This window comes from Gymnoscopelus microlampas (assembly GCF_963454915.1).
Source record: "Gymnoscopelus microlampas genome assembly, chromosome: 15".
Taxonomy (NCBI): Eukaryota; Metazoa; Chordata; class Actinopteri; order Myctophiformes; family Myctophidae; genus Gymnoscopelus; species Gymnoscopelus microlampas.
In genome coordinates, this window is record NC_139952.1 from 34178775 (window position 1) to 34200508 (window position 21734).

General features: G+C 41.3%; 1 protein-coding gene across 5 annotated transcripts in view; it reads left to right on the forward strand.

The window, feature by feature from the left end:
• The window catches only part of nfatc1 (nuclear factor of activated T cells 1), a 46305-nt gene extending 24571 nt beyond the window's left edge, over nucleotides 1-21734 (forward strand). The window contains exons 8-12 of one of the 5 annotated variants that reach the window (XR_014602468.1): nucleotides 4252-4384; nucleotides 8510-9094; nucleotides 10925-11079; nucleotides 11566-11662; nucleotides 19666-19704. Coding sequence is in view for 4 of the 5 variants with exons in the window: in XM_084080968.1 (XP_083937094.1) it covers nucleotides 4252-4384; nucleotides 8510-9094; nucleotides 11566-11642 (795 nt within the window). In the remaining variant the exon portion in view is untranslated. Of the gene's footprint in view, nucleotides 1-4251; nucleotides 4385-8509; nucleotides 9095-10924; nucleotides 11528-11565; nucleotides 11663-19665 lie in introns of those variants that run through there. The other 4 variants (XM_084080968.1, XM_084080969.1, XM_084080970.1 and 1 more) reach the window with 4 other exon arrangements.

Sequence of the window (21734 nt, forward strand, 5' to 3'; positions counted from 1 at the left end):
ACTAATATGCACAGATGTGTGTGTTTGTGTGTGTGTGTGTGACACACACACACACACACACACACACACACACACACACACACACACTCTCTCTCTCTCTCTCTCTCTCTCTCTCTCTCTCTCTCTCTCTCTCTCTCTCTCTCTCTCTCTCTCTCTCTCTCTCTCTCTCTCTCTCTCTCTCTCTCTCTCTCTCTCTCTCTCTCTCTCTCTCTCTCTCTCTCTCTCTCTCTCTCTCTCTCTCTCTCTCTCTCTCTCTCTCTCTCTCTCTCTCTCTCACACACACACACACACAGCAGGGAGACACACACAGCAGGGAGACAGCTGTGGGATGCTCTTAACACACACAGGGCTCCCTGCTCTCTCAGCCTCAGTCTCCTGGACTTGTCCCATTTCAAACACTTGACAGTGCCTTGGCAAAGGTTGTACCTATTCTATTGCACCACAAAGCAAAGCAGACCGCACATTCAGGAATACCTCACCGTCTCTGTCATTGTCAAGGACTGACCTTTCTATAAAGACAGATTTAGGAAAAGGCAGGGATTAAATGGTGATTTAGAAGAGTTATTTACATCAAGTTACATTAGGTCTGATGCATTCAGGTTACTTGTATAGAGTTAAGATGTATGGGGGTTTAGACTGTCTATAGCCCTGCCTTATAATTTCCCCCACATGCTCAATGTTTCATAGTTCTATGCTCCTCTTGCGAAATAAAACAAATTGCAGTTGTCAGATAAGAACCTCTAGTGAGTAATGCTGGCCTTACAATTGGCTATATTTGAAGTGATTTAAAATCTTCAGACAGATTTCCAGAGTCTGAGTAAAATCACACCTGTCTTAACTCAGTTGGTGCGTGCCCCGTCATGACACGTTAATCACAAACTCAGGTGGAGTCTCGTCTTGACCTTTCAAACATGTTTGATATTATCTTAACTGCATTAACCCTGGTGTCTCTATTTTAGGCATGGCATTATACTGTAGGTGAAAATGTTGTTGCCAATCTACAAGCTCACAATGTTTCGTATTGCATTGCTGTGTGAGCCTAGAATGGCTATTTCTGAATATCTGAATATCCGATGAATAAAACAGGACTTAAATAGTAAAGTCTGTAGTCTTGGCTCAAAGGTTTGTGATGATCGACACTGTCGACAAAAACCAATAGGACCCCTTTTCCACCAGTGTGGAAGCGGTTGTTGTTTCCGTTGTTGTTTTCCCTCCTAATTTAGAACCGGTTCAGAGTGTCTCATCTGAAAACTAATTGGTTCCAAACCCTAAAAGTTTCGGGGAAAATAACTAGTTTTTTCTTGCGCTGAACTGGGAACCACAGTGGGCTTGTCTACAGGTTGGAAAATTGCGTGATTCCCCCATCTTTTTAACTTGACTTAAAGCATGACATTGACCTTATTCACATTTTGCTCTTACATTATACACGAGGGAGTGAGACTGGGAACTCCCATGAGTATGACATAAGAGCAAAATAGTCCCCATGTGAATATGGCCAATTGTACAGTAATAATGTGGGTAGAGCATATTTGGCACTTGGAGCTTCTGCAATTGACTGAAAGCCCATTGTATAATTTAAAAAATGTATATTTACTAGTCCATACCCGGGGATGTGTGCAGTCAAAGTATTAACAGACTTTGGGTTATGTGCTGTGCTGTACAGCAATAGTCCCAAACCTTTTTGGCCCCAAGGAGGACCCATTCCTCCCATAGCTTGGGGGGCTGTAACCAAGCATGCCGACGATAGCTTCCATAGCCCGAATTCTTTCACATAAAAACGATAATTAACAGCTTACATTTTGGGAAAGTGAAAAACGGGCATCGCTGTTCCGTGCACATGCTAATGGTCAATGGCCGTGTGCAAATACAGATCAATTGCTCCAGCCACTGAGGAGAACCGGGCAGAAGAGATTTTGGGGACAGACAGAGGTTTGGGGAATTATTGTAAAAAATATATACAATAACATAATATGGAGGGCTATTGTAAGGATTGTAAGGATATTTATAAAACACCAAATCTCTGATAAGCATAGCCTCATCATTCCTTAAAGTGACCGACGGCTGTGGAATGCATAATTCACATTTCTGTTCGGCTTACGCACAGTTTATAATTGAAGCTAGCGGATGACGGATTCAGAAAGCTGTTTTCCTGTGGTGTGTTGTGCAGTGCAGGTTGGAAGGCATTGAGGAAGAGAGGGTGAAGTGCCCCATCTGGCTTCACTTGACTTTATGACTGCAGTGATTTAACTCATCGTGTGTCATGTCTCACCTGTACCTGTCAGAGTTAGCCTTCCTCCAAACCATAATACCCAGACAGATGACTTCCTCTCTGGCTACTGAATAGCACTGTGTGTGCATGTGTGCATGCACGTGCGCTCTCTCACTCTCACTCTCTCACACACACACACACACACACACACACACACTGATTTATAGTCTGTTGTACGACCTAAAATGGTCTCACGCACCGAAAACAGACGATCTACAAGCTCACATTGTGTCGCAATATTTTGCTATTTTAAGTGTGTCGTAAGGTGAATTACACTGACACATATACTCACATTCATCAACAATCTGCAAATCCTGCACATAGGCCTACATTTACATTAAGCAAACACACAACATGTACACCTCCACCTAACACGCACACGCACACGCACACACACACACACACACACACACACACACACACACACACACACACACACACACACACACACACACACACACACACACCAGTGTAACTTCCACCCACTCACATAAACACATAGATCTTGTGTAGTTTACATGGCCAGTGGTTGAACCCGGTTTCTTGGCTTCTCGCGGCTCTGTGCTCGCTCCTGAGACAGCAGGGAGCTGCACAGGGGAAATAAACTGTCTGGATCCTCCCTAGTTGAATTTAGAGTAACTCGCCGTGAAAACAACCATGGTTTACTATGACCTTACTTCAGGGCTTCTCACTGTCTCTCCCATATGGACTGTAATCTGGTTTTAAAAACCCTGTTTTTATATCCAGGGGTATAAGGGAAAATGGAAATCAAAATCAGTTTGAGAATAGTATTTATGGTCATTTCATTGCTTCCTGGCTCAGGTAATATCCTTACTCTGCATAGAGTGTATTTGATTTATTTATTCATGTAAGGACTGGGTTTAGTCAAAGAGTTTCGTCAAGAGAGGAGTCTATGTCCTTTGTCCTCGACTGTTCCTATTTAGCAACACACCCCTTATTAATTGGGACTCTGAGATCTGGGAGGAGAATAAAAAATACCCCTGCCCAGCAATTGAACATAATTGTTCTGTTTTACCATGGGCATCCCTATTTTTGGCAAAAGAATTGCACCAAAAAAGCTCACAGCTTGTAGATGGGCTATTTTTGTTATTTGTCATACAGCGAGCAAAGTATATGGGGCTTAAGTGATTAACTTATTCTCCATCATACAACAGTGTTGTGTGACAGAACTAGTTGTGAGCTTGTAGATCAGGTGTTTTCAGCATGTGACACCGCCATAGAACGAAGTCAATAATAAGCCCTTCACCTCTCATCTCCTCTTTCGGATCTCTGTATGTGTCAGCCCTTGTCCCTTTTATGCCCATATATGGGCATGCCCCCTTTTTTGCCCATATATGGAGCTGACTGATTTGTTTGATGCCATGACGACAAATTGAGGTTAGGCAACACACTCCATATTTTGGTGTAGTTGCATTGGGAACTCTTTATTTGGTTATGGCTGAGTCATGGTAACATGAGCATGACGTCGGAGGCCCGCCCGCCCGACGGGCCGTCCTCCCTTAAGGCAATTTTAATAGAGCAGTGGTTCCCAAACTTTTTAGCTTGAGACCCAAAAAAGTAATTTCATGTTTCCCTGGGACCCAAACTAGTGAAAATAGCAGATCAACGTGTCACGTTGTAAGCTTATAGATCTGCTATTTTCTCAACTTCTTCTTCTAATTCATGGACTTTCTTTGATTTTTTCTAAATTCATTTATGAAATTCTGTGAATTGTTTGGGGGGACTCTTTTGAAAATAATAATGAAAAACTAAATATAGGAAACAAATAAATAACGGGACATTTACTTATAACCCATAAAAATAACCCATAAAAATGTACCCGCGATCCAAACTTGGGTCCGGACCCACTGTTTGGGAAACAAACAGTGGGTCGGGCAATAGAGGATGTACTGTATGTGAGTGAAGCATGCTTCATCTCATGCTAAATTTTAAATTCTGTTATCTCTGTGTGTGTGTTGCAGAGTTCACTTCTGGTTGAAATCCCTCCTTATCGGAACCAGAGACTATCCACCCCAGTCCAAGTGAATTTCTACGTGTGTAACGGCAAGAGGAAAAGAAGCCAGTACCAGCGTTTCACCTATGTGCCTGCCAATGGTAAATTCTCTCTCTCTGACTCATTCACTTTTCACTCTTTTAGGCATTTGCTGACGCTGTTGTTCTGAGTGGCTCACTAAAATGAGTATGTCTCTGTGTTCGATTTGCTCTGCTTTTGATATCCCCCCCTCTGGTCATTATTATTGATTTTTTTTCAGCACTGCATTAAGTTTTACTATTTATGTTTTATGTTTGATAATATCACAATTTGACAAGATCGTACAATTTCGCTATTTGTTGTTCAACAAAGTATATGTCTCTGTTCAAACTCAAATCAAACTCTACCCTCATTTTAGTTATTAACTCCAAATCCAGCTCTGTCTGCCCTTTGTCCTTTCAGATCCTAGACAAAATTAGAATAATCTTTGCCACAATTTTTACATCTGAGAACGAGAACAAACAGATTGTGTTCCCCTTGTCTTGTGGTTTGCAAGGGAGGAACAAAGCAACACTATTATTCCTCCATTGTAAAAATCCATCTCCATAAAAGTTGTTCTTTTCCATACCTGTAGCTATAGGAACTCTGCTATGAATGGGGCCTAGAAGGGCGGGGAAATGCAAGGCCATGGGAAAGGCCTGTCATGTGAATAGCAAACCTATTGCCAGACTAAATAAAACCGCTGACCCAACAGCTGAAAAAAAAAAGCACTGCTAATTGCCGCTGGGACTTGGAGCGAGCATCCAGGGTGGTTCAAAGCTGTGATTCAACGGCACTGGCCCTGCCCTGTATGTGGGCGCCACAGTGCCCTGCTGTGAAAGTGGAGCATTGTCCTGCAGGCGGTTGAGGGAGAGTCTGGCAGGGGACAATCAGAAGGGGACAGCCAGTCTGGTCACTGTCTTCTAAAAAGGATGTAAAATCTCATGAAGCATGCAGGCTGAGGTGGTGGTCAATTATTGTTGACGTCTCAACGCGTTGAGAGAGGCGGAGAATCAGGAAGAACGTTTTTGTTCTTAGTGGCAGATCTGGTATATGTACAGTACAGTAAAAAAAAAAAGGGGGGGGGGGGCAATGGCAGGGTTCAATTTGTAATTCTCTTAACCACATAAGCCCCATATACTTCATTGTACACCAATAGTGAAAATAGACGATCTACGAGCTCACAACGGGTTGTGAGTTTGTATAACTGCTATTTTTGGTATTTAAAGAACCACCCCAACAAAAATCATGTTTTTTTGTGTGGTTAATATGTTTTTGAAGCTTACCCATAAAAATCCTGGTGGTTTTTGGCACTCTGTGTATCTCTAAAGCCTTCATATGGATTTGTACCCCCAAAAATGTGGTTTTCAGACCAGCGGTCACTGAAAACTGGTGTGATGTAGTGCATGAAACTCAGATTTTGTGTAACATATTGTAAAAGATCCTGGTATATTAAATGAGGGCAAAGAGGCCGGTTTAAGTACTAACAAACACCTTTATGGGTGAGGAAAATACTTGAACGTGAACATGAACATTTATTTCTGAGGAATGAAACCACACTTTGGATGTGTAAACTGTGACTTTAAGCTATTCCGCTATTTAAGTTATTTCCAAGCTTATTTTGATAAATTGTGACTCCAGGGTTAATGTGGCTAACATACATCTTAATGAAATTGTTCAATATAATATATCTGAGAGACAGTCTACATTTCCCAAAAGGAAGTGCATGTATTTAATTCAAAGGGGTGATATCAAAAGCAGAGGCGTGTATTTCCCCTCCACCATATAAACGAATAATGATGCCACCAGATTCTGAATCAGTTTGTTTACATATTTTCATTTATTTAGAAACGTACCCCTACTGTGACTTTTCACACTGCAGAGTGAGAGTGTGCAGTTGTAGCCTTTCAGGTCCATTTGGACAGTCAAGAGTTAAAGTAACACTCAGGAGTTTTACTTTGTGCACTCTCACAAGATTTTTTGTGGCAAAGACAAACATTTGCAGTTCTCCCACTCGTTTGTGTGATTTCTGCATCTGTCTGTCCTCCACTAACAGACGCGCTTCCTGTGGCTGTGCCGAAAATAGGGGTGCGTCTGCTATTTTAGTCCTGTGGTTGGTGTAAGGCGTCTCATCAGAGTTCCTGCTATAGAGTTGTTGACAGAGGAAGGAGGGAGGGAGGGCTTGACGGCTGGGTGTTCTATGACAGTGTTTCCCAAACTTTTCAGCTCAACAATACATTTTGAATTAACCACTTGTACTCAATAGCGAAAATAGACTATCTACATGCTCACAACGCGTCACATTGCAGCGCGTTGTGAGATGTAGATCGCTATTTTCACAATTTCTTCCTTTTTTTTAATTCATGGAACTTTATTTTTACTTTTTGAAAAATTCTGAAATTAATTTTCTTTTGGAAAATGTTTGCTTTTTCTGTTTCAAAACAATTATGGTTGGAGCAACAAGTGTTGAGGAATGCATTGCACTACATGTATCACAACGTTCTGAGATTTTAGTATTCATACTGTCCGCGACTCACGGTCGCCAGAAAATGGAAGTGAAGTGAATGTGGTGTCACGCATCTCGTCTTCCCAACCAATCCGATTACGCAACACATTTTACATCGTGCAAGGTGTTGTTCCAAACTTGTCTCTCCAAGCATAAATTGCCCTTTAGTATAGACTGAGAGAAATGACTGCAATGCAGAAGGCCTGCAACCCTCCAGGTTGAATAAAGTCTTAAAAGTAAGGAAATAGCCAGCACACAATGAATGTCCTTCTCACATCGTTTTTTATTTACCTCTCACAGACAGAGACAACAGACACGTTTCAACCTAATAGGTTTAGGAAGACCTATTAGGTTGAAACGTGTCCGTTGTCAGTAAATAAAAAACTATGTGAAAAGGACATTCATTGTGTGCTGGCTATTTCCTTACTTTAGTGTAGACCCCAATTGGACTTCGGACTTCAATGAATTATAGGGTTTAAATGGTTAAAGTGGTGACCCGGCCAGTCCTGCTGCGATAGAAAAGAAAGACTCCCAAAAGACCAGGCTAAGAAGACAAGCATCCTGGCAAAACACAGATTGCACAAACCTCCGCAAGTACAGACAAAATCAAAATCGAATAAAAACGGTTGACTGTAGGTAGCCAAAACAAACTGAGAACGTCCAATAAGACACACAGTAAAAAGAATAAAGCAAGAGTTATTTACTGCTTTAGCCCTGAACCCAAGCACACGCTTCTCTTCGTAATGTGAAACAGCTTCTCAATCCCCATATCCATGAAAAGAAGTGATAGATCCCCCTTTACTGTGATTAAAGAAGGCTGATGCGGTGATGAAACTGGGTCCGAGAACATTGCACTCGTTTCCCTATAGATGGACAGCGCAGCGTCGCTTGTTATATAAGATTGATGCTGTATCATAAACGGGAGCAGATTGAGGGCCCTCATTTCAAAACTTTATGTTCAACATGAGCTATGCTGGAATCTGGCCGGGTGGCCAAGTCCTGGGGACTAAGAACAAGGCTGCGGAGAAGGACCCAGCTTGTCTGAGCTCCAACCATGGTCCCCACTTGTATAATCACCACAGTCCGCAAAGCCTCGAGCACACCACTCCACCATTTTGTTTCACTTAGCCACGTCTTGAAATAAGGGGTTATGTTAAACACACACACACACACACACACACACACACACACACACACACACACACACACACACACACACACACACACACACACACACACACACCGCAACTTTTACATTGAGTTGAACCCTCTCCTTCTGCAACTCTGAGAGAATGCAGTATGCGGTAATTTATTTAAAATTGCAGAACCCCATTGAGTACGAAGCTTCTACAGCAGCCACATATTTCATATTGCACATTTAGAGGATATTAGCGCCAGGGAAGGATCCAAAGAAAATAGGCCCTTTTATTATAGAACCAGCTGGATGTCTCTTGTGGTGATGATTCATCCCTTTTTTTCCCTGTTTTGTGAATATTTTCAGCCCGGGTGGGAGAGCTTAGGGCCTAGACACAGAGTCTCATTGATGCGACTGTTTGTTTGGCACTGGGTATCCTAGCCACAAACCCACTCACTCACACACTTACTCTCCCGATCACACTCGCAAAGGGGGCCGAGACGTATGTTTACTAATGATTCTTCATTCTTATTCTTTCTTTTTCTCTCCGTGTGCCTCTATTATCAGTCCCGACAATAAAAACAGAGCCACACGACGACTACGATGGTGCTCTGGTCTGTACCCAGCGCAGCACTGGCCTGGCGTTGCACTCAAAACCATACTTCACCCCACAAGTCATGGCTCCCATGATGCCCTCTGACCTCCGGCCGTGCGTGGCTGGCGGGGCATACCCCGTCGGCCAGCAGAGACTGGCAGCCAAGCCTTCCTCGTTATCTTCCTCATCCTCCCCCAGCACCAGTCCTAAACTGCACGACCTCTCGCCCACTCACTTCTCCAAGAATCCACAGTCTCCGGTGCCACACGTGTCCATCATCCAGGAGACACCGGGACGCTACCACCAGCCGCCTGGCCTTTACGCAGCCAGCAGTGCCTCCTCCTCCCCAACCTCCCAGCCGTCTACCCCTGGCACAGGCCCCGAGACCCCCTTCTCCCTGACGCCAGCCAGTGGCAGCAGTAGCCCAGTGGCCCAGCCGCTCCCCAAGGTGTCGGAGAGAGGCCGCTCCTCCCTGCAGGAAGGGGCCAGCCCCCCCACACTGGCCATTAACATCAAACAGGAGCCACAGGAGCTAGACCAGATGTACCTTGATGATGGTGAGTACGACATGATGGCAATGACATAAAACGAGATAATGGTGCAGATGTCAACATGGCCTCCCCAAGCAGTTGCCATTTTTCATATTGTTATAATGATGTGCTTTTCTTAAGGAATGATATAGCTTGTCTTTAACACCAATTTATAGTTTATTTTCCCCTCGATTGCTGTCAGCCTGTCATGGGTGGTAACTTATATGGTAACTAGATCAAAGGAACCTGATAGGCCTGATTAATATATCATGCCTTAAATCCTGTATGAGGCAGCCAGGTTCAAGACCTCACTGATAAAATAAGTGCAGCTTTTTGCAACTCTTTTATTTATCTCAGGTCGGCTAGAAGAGAGACTTTATGATCTCATTGGTCTGGGGCCTCTGCGTTCACCACTGAAGTTCTGAGGGCTGAACGCACAGCACTGCAGTGATTCGAAATAAATGAGATAAATGAGCTTCCCTGGGGCAAGACAACAGTGCCTGGGCCCCATATACACTAAATCACACGGAGGAAACCAGCTCTGTCAGTGCAAGTCGATGAAGGAGTACTAACCAGCAGCTATCAGTGCAACAGAGAGAGAGTAGTGTCAGGGCTTTGATGTGTTACCAGAGCCCCAGCTGAACAGACTGACTTCCTGATGATGATGCCAGGACTACAGATGTATGGTTCCCCTCGGTCCCATGCCACTTCCTGATAACCGTCTGGATAAATAAAATAAAACTAAACCCCAATTCTTGGGGGAGGGGGGCACACAACAGTGTCAATAGTACTGTTTGATTTATAATTGCCGTCAAACTGTTGTATCACCGCTGGGTGCATCTCCTGCGGGTTGTTGAGTTCAAACTGGAAGTAGGTATAATAGTAACGTGAATTATTTATAATACAGTAATACAGAACAAATGTATATATTTCTTAGGATTCCCCCCCCCCCCCCCCCCCTCAATTACGCTGTTTTCATTGGCAAATTGAAGGAAATGTCTCTAGACGTTTCAAACTTAATGTGGCTTCACACTCAGTTAATAGGTTTGGCAGAGATTGATATGGGTTTTGGTTTCACAGGCTCACTCAGGTGTGGTGTTACTGTAATTCCTTGTCAGCCATGCTCATTAAAGCTAACACAAGAAAATATGAGATTTCTAGGGAGCTTAGGGATTTTAAAGGTGCTGTAATTTATATATTTTTATTAAAACATTTATTATAATTTTTCTTTTGGTTAAAAATGTTACGCTCCATATTCTGATAGTAATCATTGCTATAGAGTGTTTGTTTAGCAACAGCGGTTTCCCCGTCTCTACAGCTCCTTAAAAAAAACTAATTTCAGGTGGGAGGAGAGAGAAACTCACAAAGAACGTTTATCAGCTTGTGTTCCAGTTCCAAAAATATTTTGTCTGCACATTTATTTGTTTCATCACTTCCAATTTCACTTGTTTATCCTGTATTGTATAGTATTCTCTCACCTGATTGAATGGAATTGGTAGCCCGTCTTACTAAAGCGCTGTAGAGATTGGGAAACACCTGTTACGGAACAAACTCTACAGCAATGATTACTCTCAGAATATAGAGATATTTAACACGTAATTTAACAAAGAAAATACCACCTTTAATGAGGAATTATTTCAGCATTGTTACAGTATGTGCTTCAATATTATTAGTAGGGTTTTATTGAGGTGAAGCACTTTCCATGACTAACTTCACACTAATTCCATTTAATTTGACACTATTGTGATAGAATAAATTGACCAGTAACTGATTGTGAGTCACTAATAAATCCCTTGCAGTTTACCCTTTGCCGTTTATCGTAGTCATTACTCCTCCCCCATCTTTTTTTTTTTTCAGACATCTTGTGGGACGTTACAAATATCGGTGCTCATGGAAATCTTGCGTAGCATAACTGGCCCGGAGCCTGGTCTATAGGCAGCAGGGTCTAGCCTTGTGCTCCTGTGGCTAAGGGAGATGGAATAGGGCCATGCTGCAATAAAACCTGCTGTGTAGTAAGGTTTGGAGTTTGTCTTTTGGGCTCAGAGAAATGCTGGAAGAATTTGGACTGAGATGTAAATTATGACAGTAACTGCCAATTGCTCTTAATTGTAAGAATAGTAAGTAATGCAGAGGAGTCATCAAAGTAAAATTATTTCACTTAACTTTCACTGCACAAGTTGTGTGCTGAGAGGTGAGGTAAACACAAGAGAGAAATGTGGATGCAGGAACCAGGCAAATGGTATTTCCAAAAAGTGTGTGTAGTTTGTACTTTCATGCAAGATGGGAGCATTTTTGGTGCATAGGGTAATACAATATATCATGGTAATACAGCAATCACTGGAAACTTCTTGGCAGCTTATGTAAACATATGAATTGTCCTGAATCAGTGAATCCAACTAAAACCTTAAAGGTGCAGTAAGTAATGTTTTTTGTTTTTGTTGTAAAAATAAGTGTTAGATAGCTGTTCTGTATATTCCCATAACCATTGCTCTCTTCAGTCTCATTTTCAGGTCAGGATACCAATTTTTGCGAACCAGGAGAGAGATATCATACAGGATACAGAATAAAGAAGTGATGATACAAAGATACAAAGAAGTGAGCAGACATTTGTAACTGGAACACTATTAAAATGAAGCTGATAAATGGGTACTCTCTCCCAATTGGCTGAAATTGGCAACCCACCTGGAAATTTAACAAACACTCTAAAGCAATAATTGCTATCAGAATATAGAGCTTTAATTTACATATATTACGTGTGTGTGTGTGTGTGTGTGTGTGTGTGTGTGTGTGTGTGTGTGTGTGTGTGTGTGTGTGTGTGTGTGTGTGTGTGTGTGTGTGTGTATATATACATATATATATATATACACACACACTACCTTTAATAATTATTTCAGATGTTGTAGAAATATGGGCTAAGCTTGGGTAACTTGGGATTGTACTGCCTAATCAGTTTTGTCCTACTTATGAATAATGAATAAAAAGTAATAGGAAGTCTATACCTTAATTCAGTTGGTGTGTCCCCACACAATCTTTTTTTATTCTTTTACTTCTTTCAGGACTCAGGAGAGTTGCCAATAACTGTTGAATTTCCAAACATTACAGGAAATAGTTTTTGCCTGGGAAAATGTTTGCACAAGGACTCCTTTCTTTTTATTTCTTTCATCTTTTTTTCCCCAAGGCCTACAGTAACTTCTCTAATGTTAAGGCAATTTTCTACTTTTCTAATACCGGCTAAGAAAAAACTATATGTACATGGATCTGAGTGAACTACACAACCACACTGAGGCACTGACCAAAGGGTGTTTGGTACCACACCATAAACGTGGAGAAAATGTTTCTGTCTGTTCATACAGGGTTCGTTTGTCTGTCACACTGCCATGCTGACTTTGTGCCACTAGGGCACCATTGAGCAGTGGTTCCCAAACACTGGGTCGGGACCCATTTGTGGGTCGCGGACATATTTTTATGGGTTGCGAGTAAATACCCCTGTTTTTTCTGTTTCGAGCAATTTTTTAAAAATGATTTCAAAATATTTAATTAATATTTAAAGTAAATAAATTCAGAAATAAAAATAAGTTCAAACATTTTTCAAAGTAACTATTACCATTCAATACTAAATAATCTTTAAGAAGTTTATGAAGTAGTGAAAATAGATCTACAAGCTCAACAAGCTGGTGTGTGCTTGTAGATCTGCTATTTTCACTAGTTTGGGTCTCGGGGAGACATCTAATTCCTCTTTTGGGTCTCAAGCTAAAAAGTTTGGGAACCACCGCCATAGAGAACCCCAGTTCCCTCCATTGGAGGGCACCAGACTGGGTACAGGTCCCAGCTTGAGAGGTAGAGAGGCCGCCTGGGAATCAAAAGGTCACCGGTTTGCCCCCCAGCTTATACCCAGTCTATGTGTTGGAAGTGTCCTTTTAGTTAAAAGCTGTGACCTACTAAGCTAATGTCTGGCCGTCTAGCCTGACGTTTAGCGAATGTGCGGTGTGTAGTGTGCCATCGGTGGTAGCGAGGCGTCTGCGTGGGTCGGTCACCCGATTGAAATGTGGAATCATGGTGTGCGATGCATGGCAACCCTTTGAAAAAGTATTTCTTTCAAGCAAGTAGCCTACTTCAGTACTTTAACTCGAGCACAAATTTGACAGAAAAACTTTCATTTGTAGTTGAGTGATATTTGACCAGGAGTATTTGTGCTTTGACTCAAGTACTGTGGTTACTTTGTCGAATGTACAGTGCAAATTGTATTTGTTGCTTATTGTAGTTCTTAATATCTGTGGCATATTGCATACAAACTGGACTATTAACATTATACATTTCATAATGATATAACTTGGAGGAGAGCAGGAAATGTAAATATGAAGTCCTTTCATTGTCTGATACTAAAATCCTTCTACAATTTTCCCCATACTTTAAGTAGCCTACACTCACCAATTATTGACAGTCCTAAAGGTGGGACTACGTCACTGGTGGGGGACAACATGTGTGCTCTTTGCTTGTTTATACTTAGTTGCACACCTGTGTCATGCACTGAAAATTGCAGATCTGCAAGCTGACAGCAGAACATGTCACAGTGTGACGCTTTGTGAGCTTTTAGACCTGCTATTTTCAGTGTGCAACACTGGCGTGTAACTGAGTGTAACAGGGCTTTTACTGTAAACCAGCAGGAACCTTAGTACACAGGCCAAGAACATCTTGTGGCCTCGGACCTGCCGTTGTAGTAAACTGAGGGGATTTGTGGTTCTGCTTCTCATAACCCCCATCCTTTCTTCTCTCATTGTTCCGGTTCTGCTCCTTTAGTTAGCTTATTTATAGATTACAAAGATGGCTGTTGTAGCTTGACAGTGTAGCTGTTCTCCCGGTGTTATTGTGTTAAAAGAGGCTGTCATTGCGAGACCGGATTGTGTTGACGCGTTTGAACCCCTTAATGAGTCAACCAGAGTTGTCCTGCTAATTGTTTGGGAGTTCCTCGTTTGTCCTGGGCCTTCCTGCTTGAAAAGGCAGTCTATATCAGTCAGCCCCAGCTGCCATGGGACTCGATGGGACAGGAAACTGGTTCCTCAATTACTTCATATCCATCGCTACCCTTTCTGCATGCCGGAGTGCCGTGTTAGACACGTACAACTAATAACTCTCCCTAATAAGGTAATCCCTTGTAGCAGCGGTGTCATAATTATGTGTCTGGATTTGAGGGTGGGGTTTGATTGTAAACCTTCCAGTTGTATACACCCCTTCAAATTGTATATGTATTTATTTATTTTACTATGCTTGTAGCAACTTAACTTCATGTGAAGTGAACCATGCTGTCATGGAGGTAACATGACAGCATGGTCATGTTACCTCCATGACCATGCTGTTTTATTAGGTTAGAGACCCACTGAGATTAGAATGTCTTTCTCAAGAGAGAGCTGGCCAAGAAGCGCAGCATTAATCGCAACACAACATAAAAAACTCATTCGTTACTCAAAAGTAAGGTACAAACCACCCACAAATGAAGCACGAAAAGGACTAGGGACATTATTAAATAGAAGAGGATAGGCTACATGGAATAGAGAAGAGAACAATACCACATTGTTGTTGATGCCAACCTATACAGTATGCAACTGGATAATACTATCTCACCTTATAGAATTATACTGTATTTTCCTTGATCAGTAATTTTATAATAGAATGTAATAACATTGTATCAATATTTAATGTATTGGTATAATGAATCAGATTTGAATCAGATTTAGTTAGAGCTCTGAAGAGAGCTGTCTTTGGCTCCTTAAGCCTGATTTATATTTAGTCATACAGTGGTGTTCTGCACTGATGTGACTCATTGTGAGCTTGTATATCTGCTATTATGAGCACAACAGTAGCATACGACAAAGTATAAATCAGGCAATGGCATGATTTCGATCCTGATGCAAAAGGTATCTATAACTGTCTTGTGACCAGAGCTGCAGTACACCCTTGTCATGTTGGTGTCGACCCTATTTTTAACAATCTGTTGTGGCCATAGAGTCCAGATTGTCTATGAATATACGTAGAGATCAATGAGCTGATTTAATTATTTTTTTCTTTTTCTTTTTCAATTAGACACTTCACTTAAAATGTGGCAGCACAATGAAATGTAGGCCTTGACAACGAGCATGTAAACAATCATTGTTGTGACATCAGTGGAAGTAAGGGATGGCAATTAATTATGGCATGTCCGTCTGTTTTATAGTAAAACTGCTCCCCATCACACTCACTTTTTATCATTGCAGTGTGGTGTTCATGGCAAACTTGGGTTTCCTTATGTTAAGTAAAGAAAAGTATATGAGCCCCATTTTCTGTGTCATCACTAACAAACAGGTGTTGACATGGTGTGAATATTTCTGACCTGGATGTCCTACCTGTAAATATATTGCTGGCTGACATACTGTACTGACTGGGTGTATGCAGTGAGATATGGGCATATAAACGTCCCCGTTCATGGTATAATCTTCAACCTCCAGATTGTATGAAGTTTACAGCCAGATTACATAAAGTGGGCAGATTCTGCTCAATAAGAACATATGTATTAGGTTACTTATTTTTTTCCTTTGAGGTTTTTCTGAGCACACAGTTTTCTTTTCAACAATGCGTTTCACACTCATACATTATGAAAAGAGTTCGCATAGAGCTACAGTACATACACAATGAATGAAGATGGAGTTACAGTAACATGGTGCTAAATACTGAACACATGGACAGAGTTAGCATAGAGCTGTAGCCTATACACAATGAATGCAGAGAAAGTTAGAGAAGAGCTGTATACACAATGAATGGAGACAAAGAGAGTTGGCATAGAGCTCTCTCAAAGTTGGTTGTTCAGGTGACAGGCGTTACTCATTCACTCTCACCATTTCCCAAGCCTTGAATATGAGGCTGGCAACTTTACAATCATAAACCCGCCTCTCCAACCTTTAGCCTACATCTTACAATGAGTAAGATTCAGTTTTCTTAAGGTTGCAATTTGGTCATTTTCTCACATTCGCCTAGCCGCCAAGAGACCAACTGTGTGATTTTCGGATAAAGTACTTCACAGACTGAGTATCTTTTACCGTATTCACACAGGAACATTTAGACTTTTCTAATCTTACTGTTATCATAACTAAGTTGTTACCGATCGGGGTGAAATTGAAGCTGAAGTCTGGTGAAGTCAACTCTCCCGACAGAGATTTATTTCTCTAAGCCTCGTTCAGGAGGGAGAGATTTCGAGGTCTCCGTTGGCAGATGGCAAGTCTGCATCTCCTATATGCCTTTCCTCCTACAGCGTGCTAATATCTAAAAGATGGGTTTGGACGGCCTCCGTTTCGTGATGTATTGCACAGATAAAACTAAAGTACTTTAGGTGTGCCTTTGGAAACTGAAGAGGTAAACCTTTTTTTTCTCCCTGGCCTTCTGTTAAGACACATCAAGAGAGGAAGAGTGAACGAGTGCACCTGAATATAAATGTCATTACTCCCCTGACAAGTATCTTCTACCCCCTGTGCCAAGTTCTTCATGAAGACATATTGTTGTGAGATACACCCCGTGCTCATGGTCAGTCACACAGTAGGTTCACCGTGTCCATGTATTTCTATGACACATTCATGTGAGATCTCTGCACCATAAGTTATCCAACACTCGGTTCTTCCTGTTTCCTTATTAATAGGAGTCAATCAGTGAGCCAAACGCATCAACTATATGTCTAGACGGTCTGACGGGTCCCAGGGCGAGTGAAGTATTGTGCTGAACATAATAAACAGCTACTATCAGAATTAACCTGGCACACATTTTCTGGGTAGCTCAGCTGATTTAATTGTTATAATAAATTAGTTAATTTTCTTTTAGCTGTGTTATGCTTTTATTGTTGCATACCCAACCTAATAAAACTAGGGTGACCACCCGTCCCGAAATTCGCGGGACAGTCCCGAAATTGGACCCTGTGTCCCGCGTCCCGCACAAGCAGAGCAATGTCCCGAAAATCAAAGATATGAAAAAGAAAAAAAAGGTTTTTTTTTTTTATAATAAATCGATAAAATCAGGCAAAAATAAGAATTAAATAACATAACCCTAACCTAACCCTAATCTTAACCCTAAAACCGAAATAAAGAAACCAAAAACTGGAAAAAAACGAACCCAATCCGCCCAGAACCGCGCAAAAAAATCGCACGCGCGGGGGGTCCTCATGCACGTGTCCCGCGATGTCCCGCGGAACGGGTACGTCTGTCCCTCAATGGGTCTGTTTGAAGGTGGTCACCCTAAATAAAACCTATTTGCCAATCTATATCCAAACATCACACTGCACTGTGTTGATATCTTGGTTGTCTGTGTTAACTGGATTTGGTGTATTTGGTAATATGGGCCCATGGCTACTGTAGATCCTTTCTCCGTTAGCTTCCTCATACATGTGGTGATAATGTCTTGTCATGCGCTGGTAAACAACTTGAGGGTTCAGAGGCTGAAAAGTTGCGCGGCACGCCCTGTCACCCTTTGGTACGAGAGGACGTGAGCGGGATTTCTGCAAGGAAGTGCCTGTGTGATTGCAGGGTCAAAGAGGGAAAGGCTGCACCATTGCCTGAGTTAAAGTAAAAAAGAAAAAACACCATTCCATTGTGTGACGGGGAATCTCAGATTTCCAGGCTGCTTTTCCAGGCCCAGTTTGTTCTCTTGGCTGCAGCGGTGCCGCAGGGCCAGTGTCCAGTCAGAGGGAATTCCTCTGAAGGTCTGCTGGCTCGGCTTCCACATTCAGGCACCAGGGGTGTTCCCTTCCCCTCTCGCATTTCCTATGGCCGTTCCCTATGAGAGTGATGAAAGGTTGTCTGAACCCGAGCGTCGGAGCACGACTTAACCTCGTTGATGAAATAGGCAGGGACTCATATTAAAGTATTTTAGTCAGGTTATTCTTTTGCACTGTGAATTTGCTGGTGTTTCATCGTCATCATTCTGTACAATTTATTTGTCATGCAAATAGCAATATCTACAAAACTAATTTGCTTCATGGCAGAATAATGACATTAAATAATTATGTTAAATTGATGAAATGGGGATGGGTTCATCAGAGTGTAGTGTGTTAAAATCTATGTATATAAATCAATTAATTGGTGATAATACTACTATGCTAGGCAGATTCACATATCGCCCCCCACCAACCCCCTTCAGTCAGGTATTACCGAAGTTAAAATGCTTTTCGTCATTTCATCTTATCAGTAGTTCCACAACCACAATGTTTTTGTTAGAAATGGCTCATTTCCCTTCCATCTGCCAAAGAACACAACTGATAAAAAGAGATAGATCAATGCACCTTGATCCTTTAGGAGTGGGTAGGAGGTCGCATCCTGTTGGTGAATCAAAAGAAATGTCTGGCATCTCTGACATAAACACCTACACTACATGGCTCCATTAGTGAATCTCTCTGTAGTACTGTGGATAGAGAATAGGGCGAGCTAACACAACCAGGGTTAAAAGTATACTAGGCAACTTAAGCCTAAATTTTAAAAATATTTATATATATTTTGCATTTTGTTTCCCTCTATCAGCCACTATATAATGATACTGGGGTGTTTTCCTGCATTGAAACCCTACTATTTATGTTTTTGACATCCGGGTATCCGGGACGTAAATGAAGTGCGTGTGCGCGTCCGTGTCCGTGTGAACTGTTCGAGTGAATCGATTTGGTTTTAATACTTTAAACTTCTGTTTTGAGGCACGGAATTTACTTTTAAGATATCGTTTGGATAGAATTTGGTTATTTAACTTCATATATGTGGTCAATTAATCATGGCAGAGCCTATTTAAAAATAAAAATTCAGAGAACCGGCAGGGGCGGGGAGTGACACGTATGTATCCGAATAAAGCAACCTATTTTCGGCATAGCCCCTTCTAAAGTCCCCTTGCGTCATATGGCTGGTGGTTGGGAAAAGGAGCTGCGGATTGGCTGAAGGGGATCGAACTGCTGATTGGATGAAGGGGTTGTCAGTCAACGGTAACTGTTTGACGACAGTTTTTTTCTTTTTTTGATCTCTGAAGTTGCCTAGAACCCCTTTAAGGGTGCCATTCCGATCAGGGGTACTCATGTTAAAGGCATTGTAGGGAACATTAAGCCTAAATTTAGAAAATATTTATATATATATATTTTGATTTTTTTCACTATATAATGATGCTGGGGTGTTTTCCTGCATTGAAACAGTACTCTTTCTGAAAACCCTATTTTCCCTATTGTTGTTGTTGTTGTTATGTTTGTCCGGTACGTAAGGAAGTCTATGGAAGTCTATGGAGGCATCACCCCCTGGTGGCCGGGAAACGAACTGCACAAACATAAAACAATGCAGGGAAAATACGGTTTTCAGAAAGAGTACTGTGTTTCAATGCAGGAAAACACCCCAGCATCATTATATAGTGGCTGATAGAGGGGAAAAAATGCAAAAAATATATATATAAATATTTTATAAATTTAGGCTTAATGTTCCCTACAATGCCTTTAAGAAATGACCTAAAAGTGTCTATAAATGGTATTATGTTGTTACAGTTTACTCATACTCAGTGTGGAAGCCTGATTAAGTTAATAACTGAGATACTGACCAACCCTTTTCCCCCCCTTTCCTTTTCAGTCAATGAGATCATCAGGAATGACCTGTCCAACATCTCCGTCCACAGTCATGCGTAGCTTTTCCACCATCACCCCGAGAGCAAGACCTAAAACAGAAAAAAGGGAAATACCAGACAAAGACGCTAGTACGTTCTGTGTGCTTGGACTACAGTATGCAGGAAGTTTCAAAAAGGAAATCCACAGAGAGCAAAGAGATTTATTATCCTAAGGACCAGAGACCAGAGTGTGCCTTGTCATATTTCGTATATGCCTTTCCTGTATAGAGAAATCAATCACGAAATTGACTCTTGTATGTAGACATGTAAATCAGGTATGTAGCACTCCAACTTGCCAGCCCCACCTAAAGTATGCTTTTAGAGGACCAAGCAATGTTTATGTGTGCGTTTGTGTGCGAGAGAGAATGTGTGAGAGGGAGAATGTGTGAGATGTGTTTTTCTGTAGTTTGTAAATGATCCAGTGCCTGTGTGTTGTGTAAATATCAGTAGAGCTTCAGTTTGCATATCAGGATTTGTAGTCAGAAAATCGAAAACATAAGTGCCTTTGACTAGAAGTCCAGTTGTATAATTTTAAAGGTACAATGAGTGGGATTTGAACAAAGTAAAAGTAGAAAATACAGGCATAGGGAAGGGTCGCTGCAGATACAGACGCTGTCCCACACTTTTAGGCAAGGGTAAATGAACAGTGAGGTGGTCATTATTGAGAAATAAAGCCCAACTGGGCGATGCAGGATGCTAATACGAAGGAGGGTTCTTGAATCATCCTGAAGGTGGTTATTTCTCAATAATGACCCCCTGGACCTTTATCTGCGGATTGAAATCATCCAGGTAATCATTCTATTAATGAGAACTACATCCATAGAGTGACGGTCTGTTATTCATAGCAGCCGAATTCCATGATTGACCAATCATAATTGAGCATTCAACCACACAGTGTAATAATTGGTCATAAGTGATGACTGAGAGCGATTGTCTTTGTATTAGTCTATACATGTTTTTGTTTTTTTCTGAAAATCCTACTCATTATACCTTTAACCTTGTGAACCAAGACAAACACAAAACTTGGACTTTGTATGTGAACAGGAGAGATCCAAGTTTTAATGTAATGAAATGGGACGCCTTGTTGGCAAACAGCATTAAGCACTTCCCCAGTAGAACTGTAGCTGTACTTACAGCTATACCATGGGGGACAACAAGCTAGTGCCTTCTGAGGAGTGAACAAATATCACGCACTGAGGGTACATGTGCTTTTAAGCAATGTGATGCTTTTCAGTTGATATATAGCTCAAATCCTCACAGCCGACGATTGCTAAGCCTTTACAAACTGTTCAGATACACAAAGCAGATGTAGTTGCAGGATATTGCAAACAAAATCATGTCTTTTGTTTGTAGTAGTGTCTTAGAATGCATACCAAATACCATAGCCATGGTATGACATGGTGAACATTATAGTTTCTTAAGCTTGTAAGTAAACATGACTGAGTTCTGGAGTTCACCACAGCAATAATGGCTTGATCAATGTCTGAGAATGAAATCATCTCAAGTTTGTCTATTATAGATACCTGGAAGCTATGCAATATTAGGCAGGTATACATTAGTCTCTAAAAGAATGTATGCATTCACGATTGTAACAGAGAATCCAAAGAATAGTTAACAATGGTGAAAAGCAATATGTATGAATTCATGTTCTTTTTGTATTAATGTATTTATTCTTTTAGCATGTGCTTTGTTTATTCTTATTCATGTTTAGCATATAGCTTCTTTTAAATGATTTTGCTATATACTGTACTGTGGTTTACCTACTAATTAATTTAGGGTGCGCTGCATACTTATAGGAAGGGTGAATAGGCCTACATGAGAAACATTTGTTACCTGCCTTTTTAGTTTTGTGACTACCAGCAATTATTTCCAGGTTCCTTCATTAGCATTGCATATTTATGTGTATTTATAAGTCTTAATCCATATAATGAGAGGGCATGAACAAAGCCATAGTGAAATGTTTACTGAAAAGATTATTGTCAGTGGACAACTCCATAATTCTGCTTTGTGAACTATGTTGTGTATTGTCAATAAA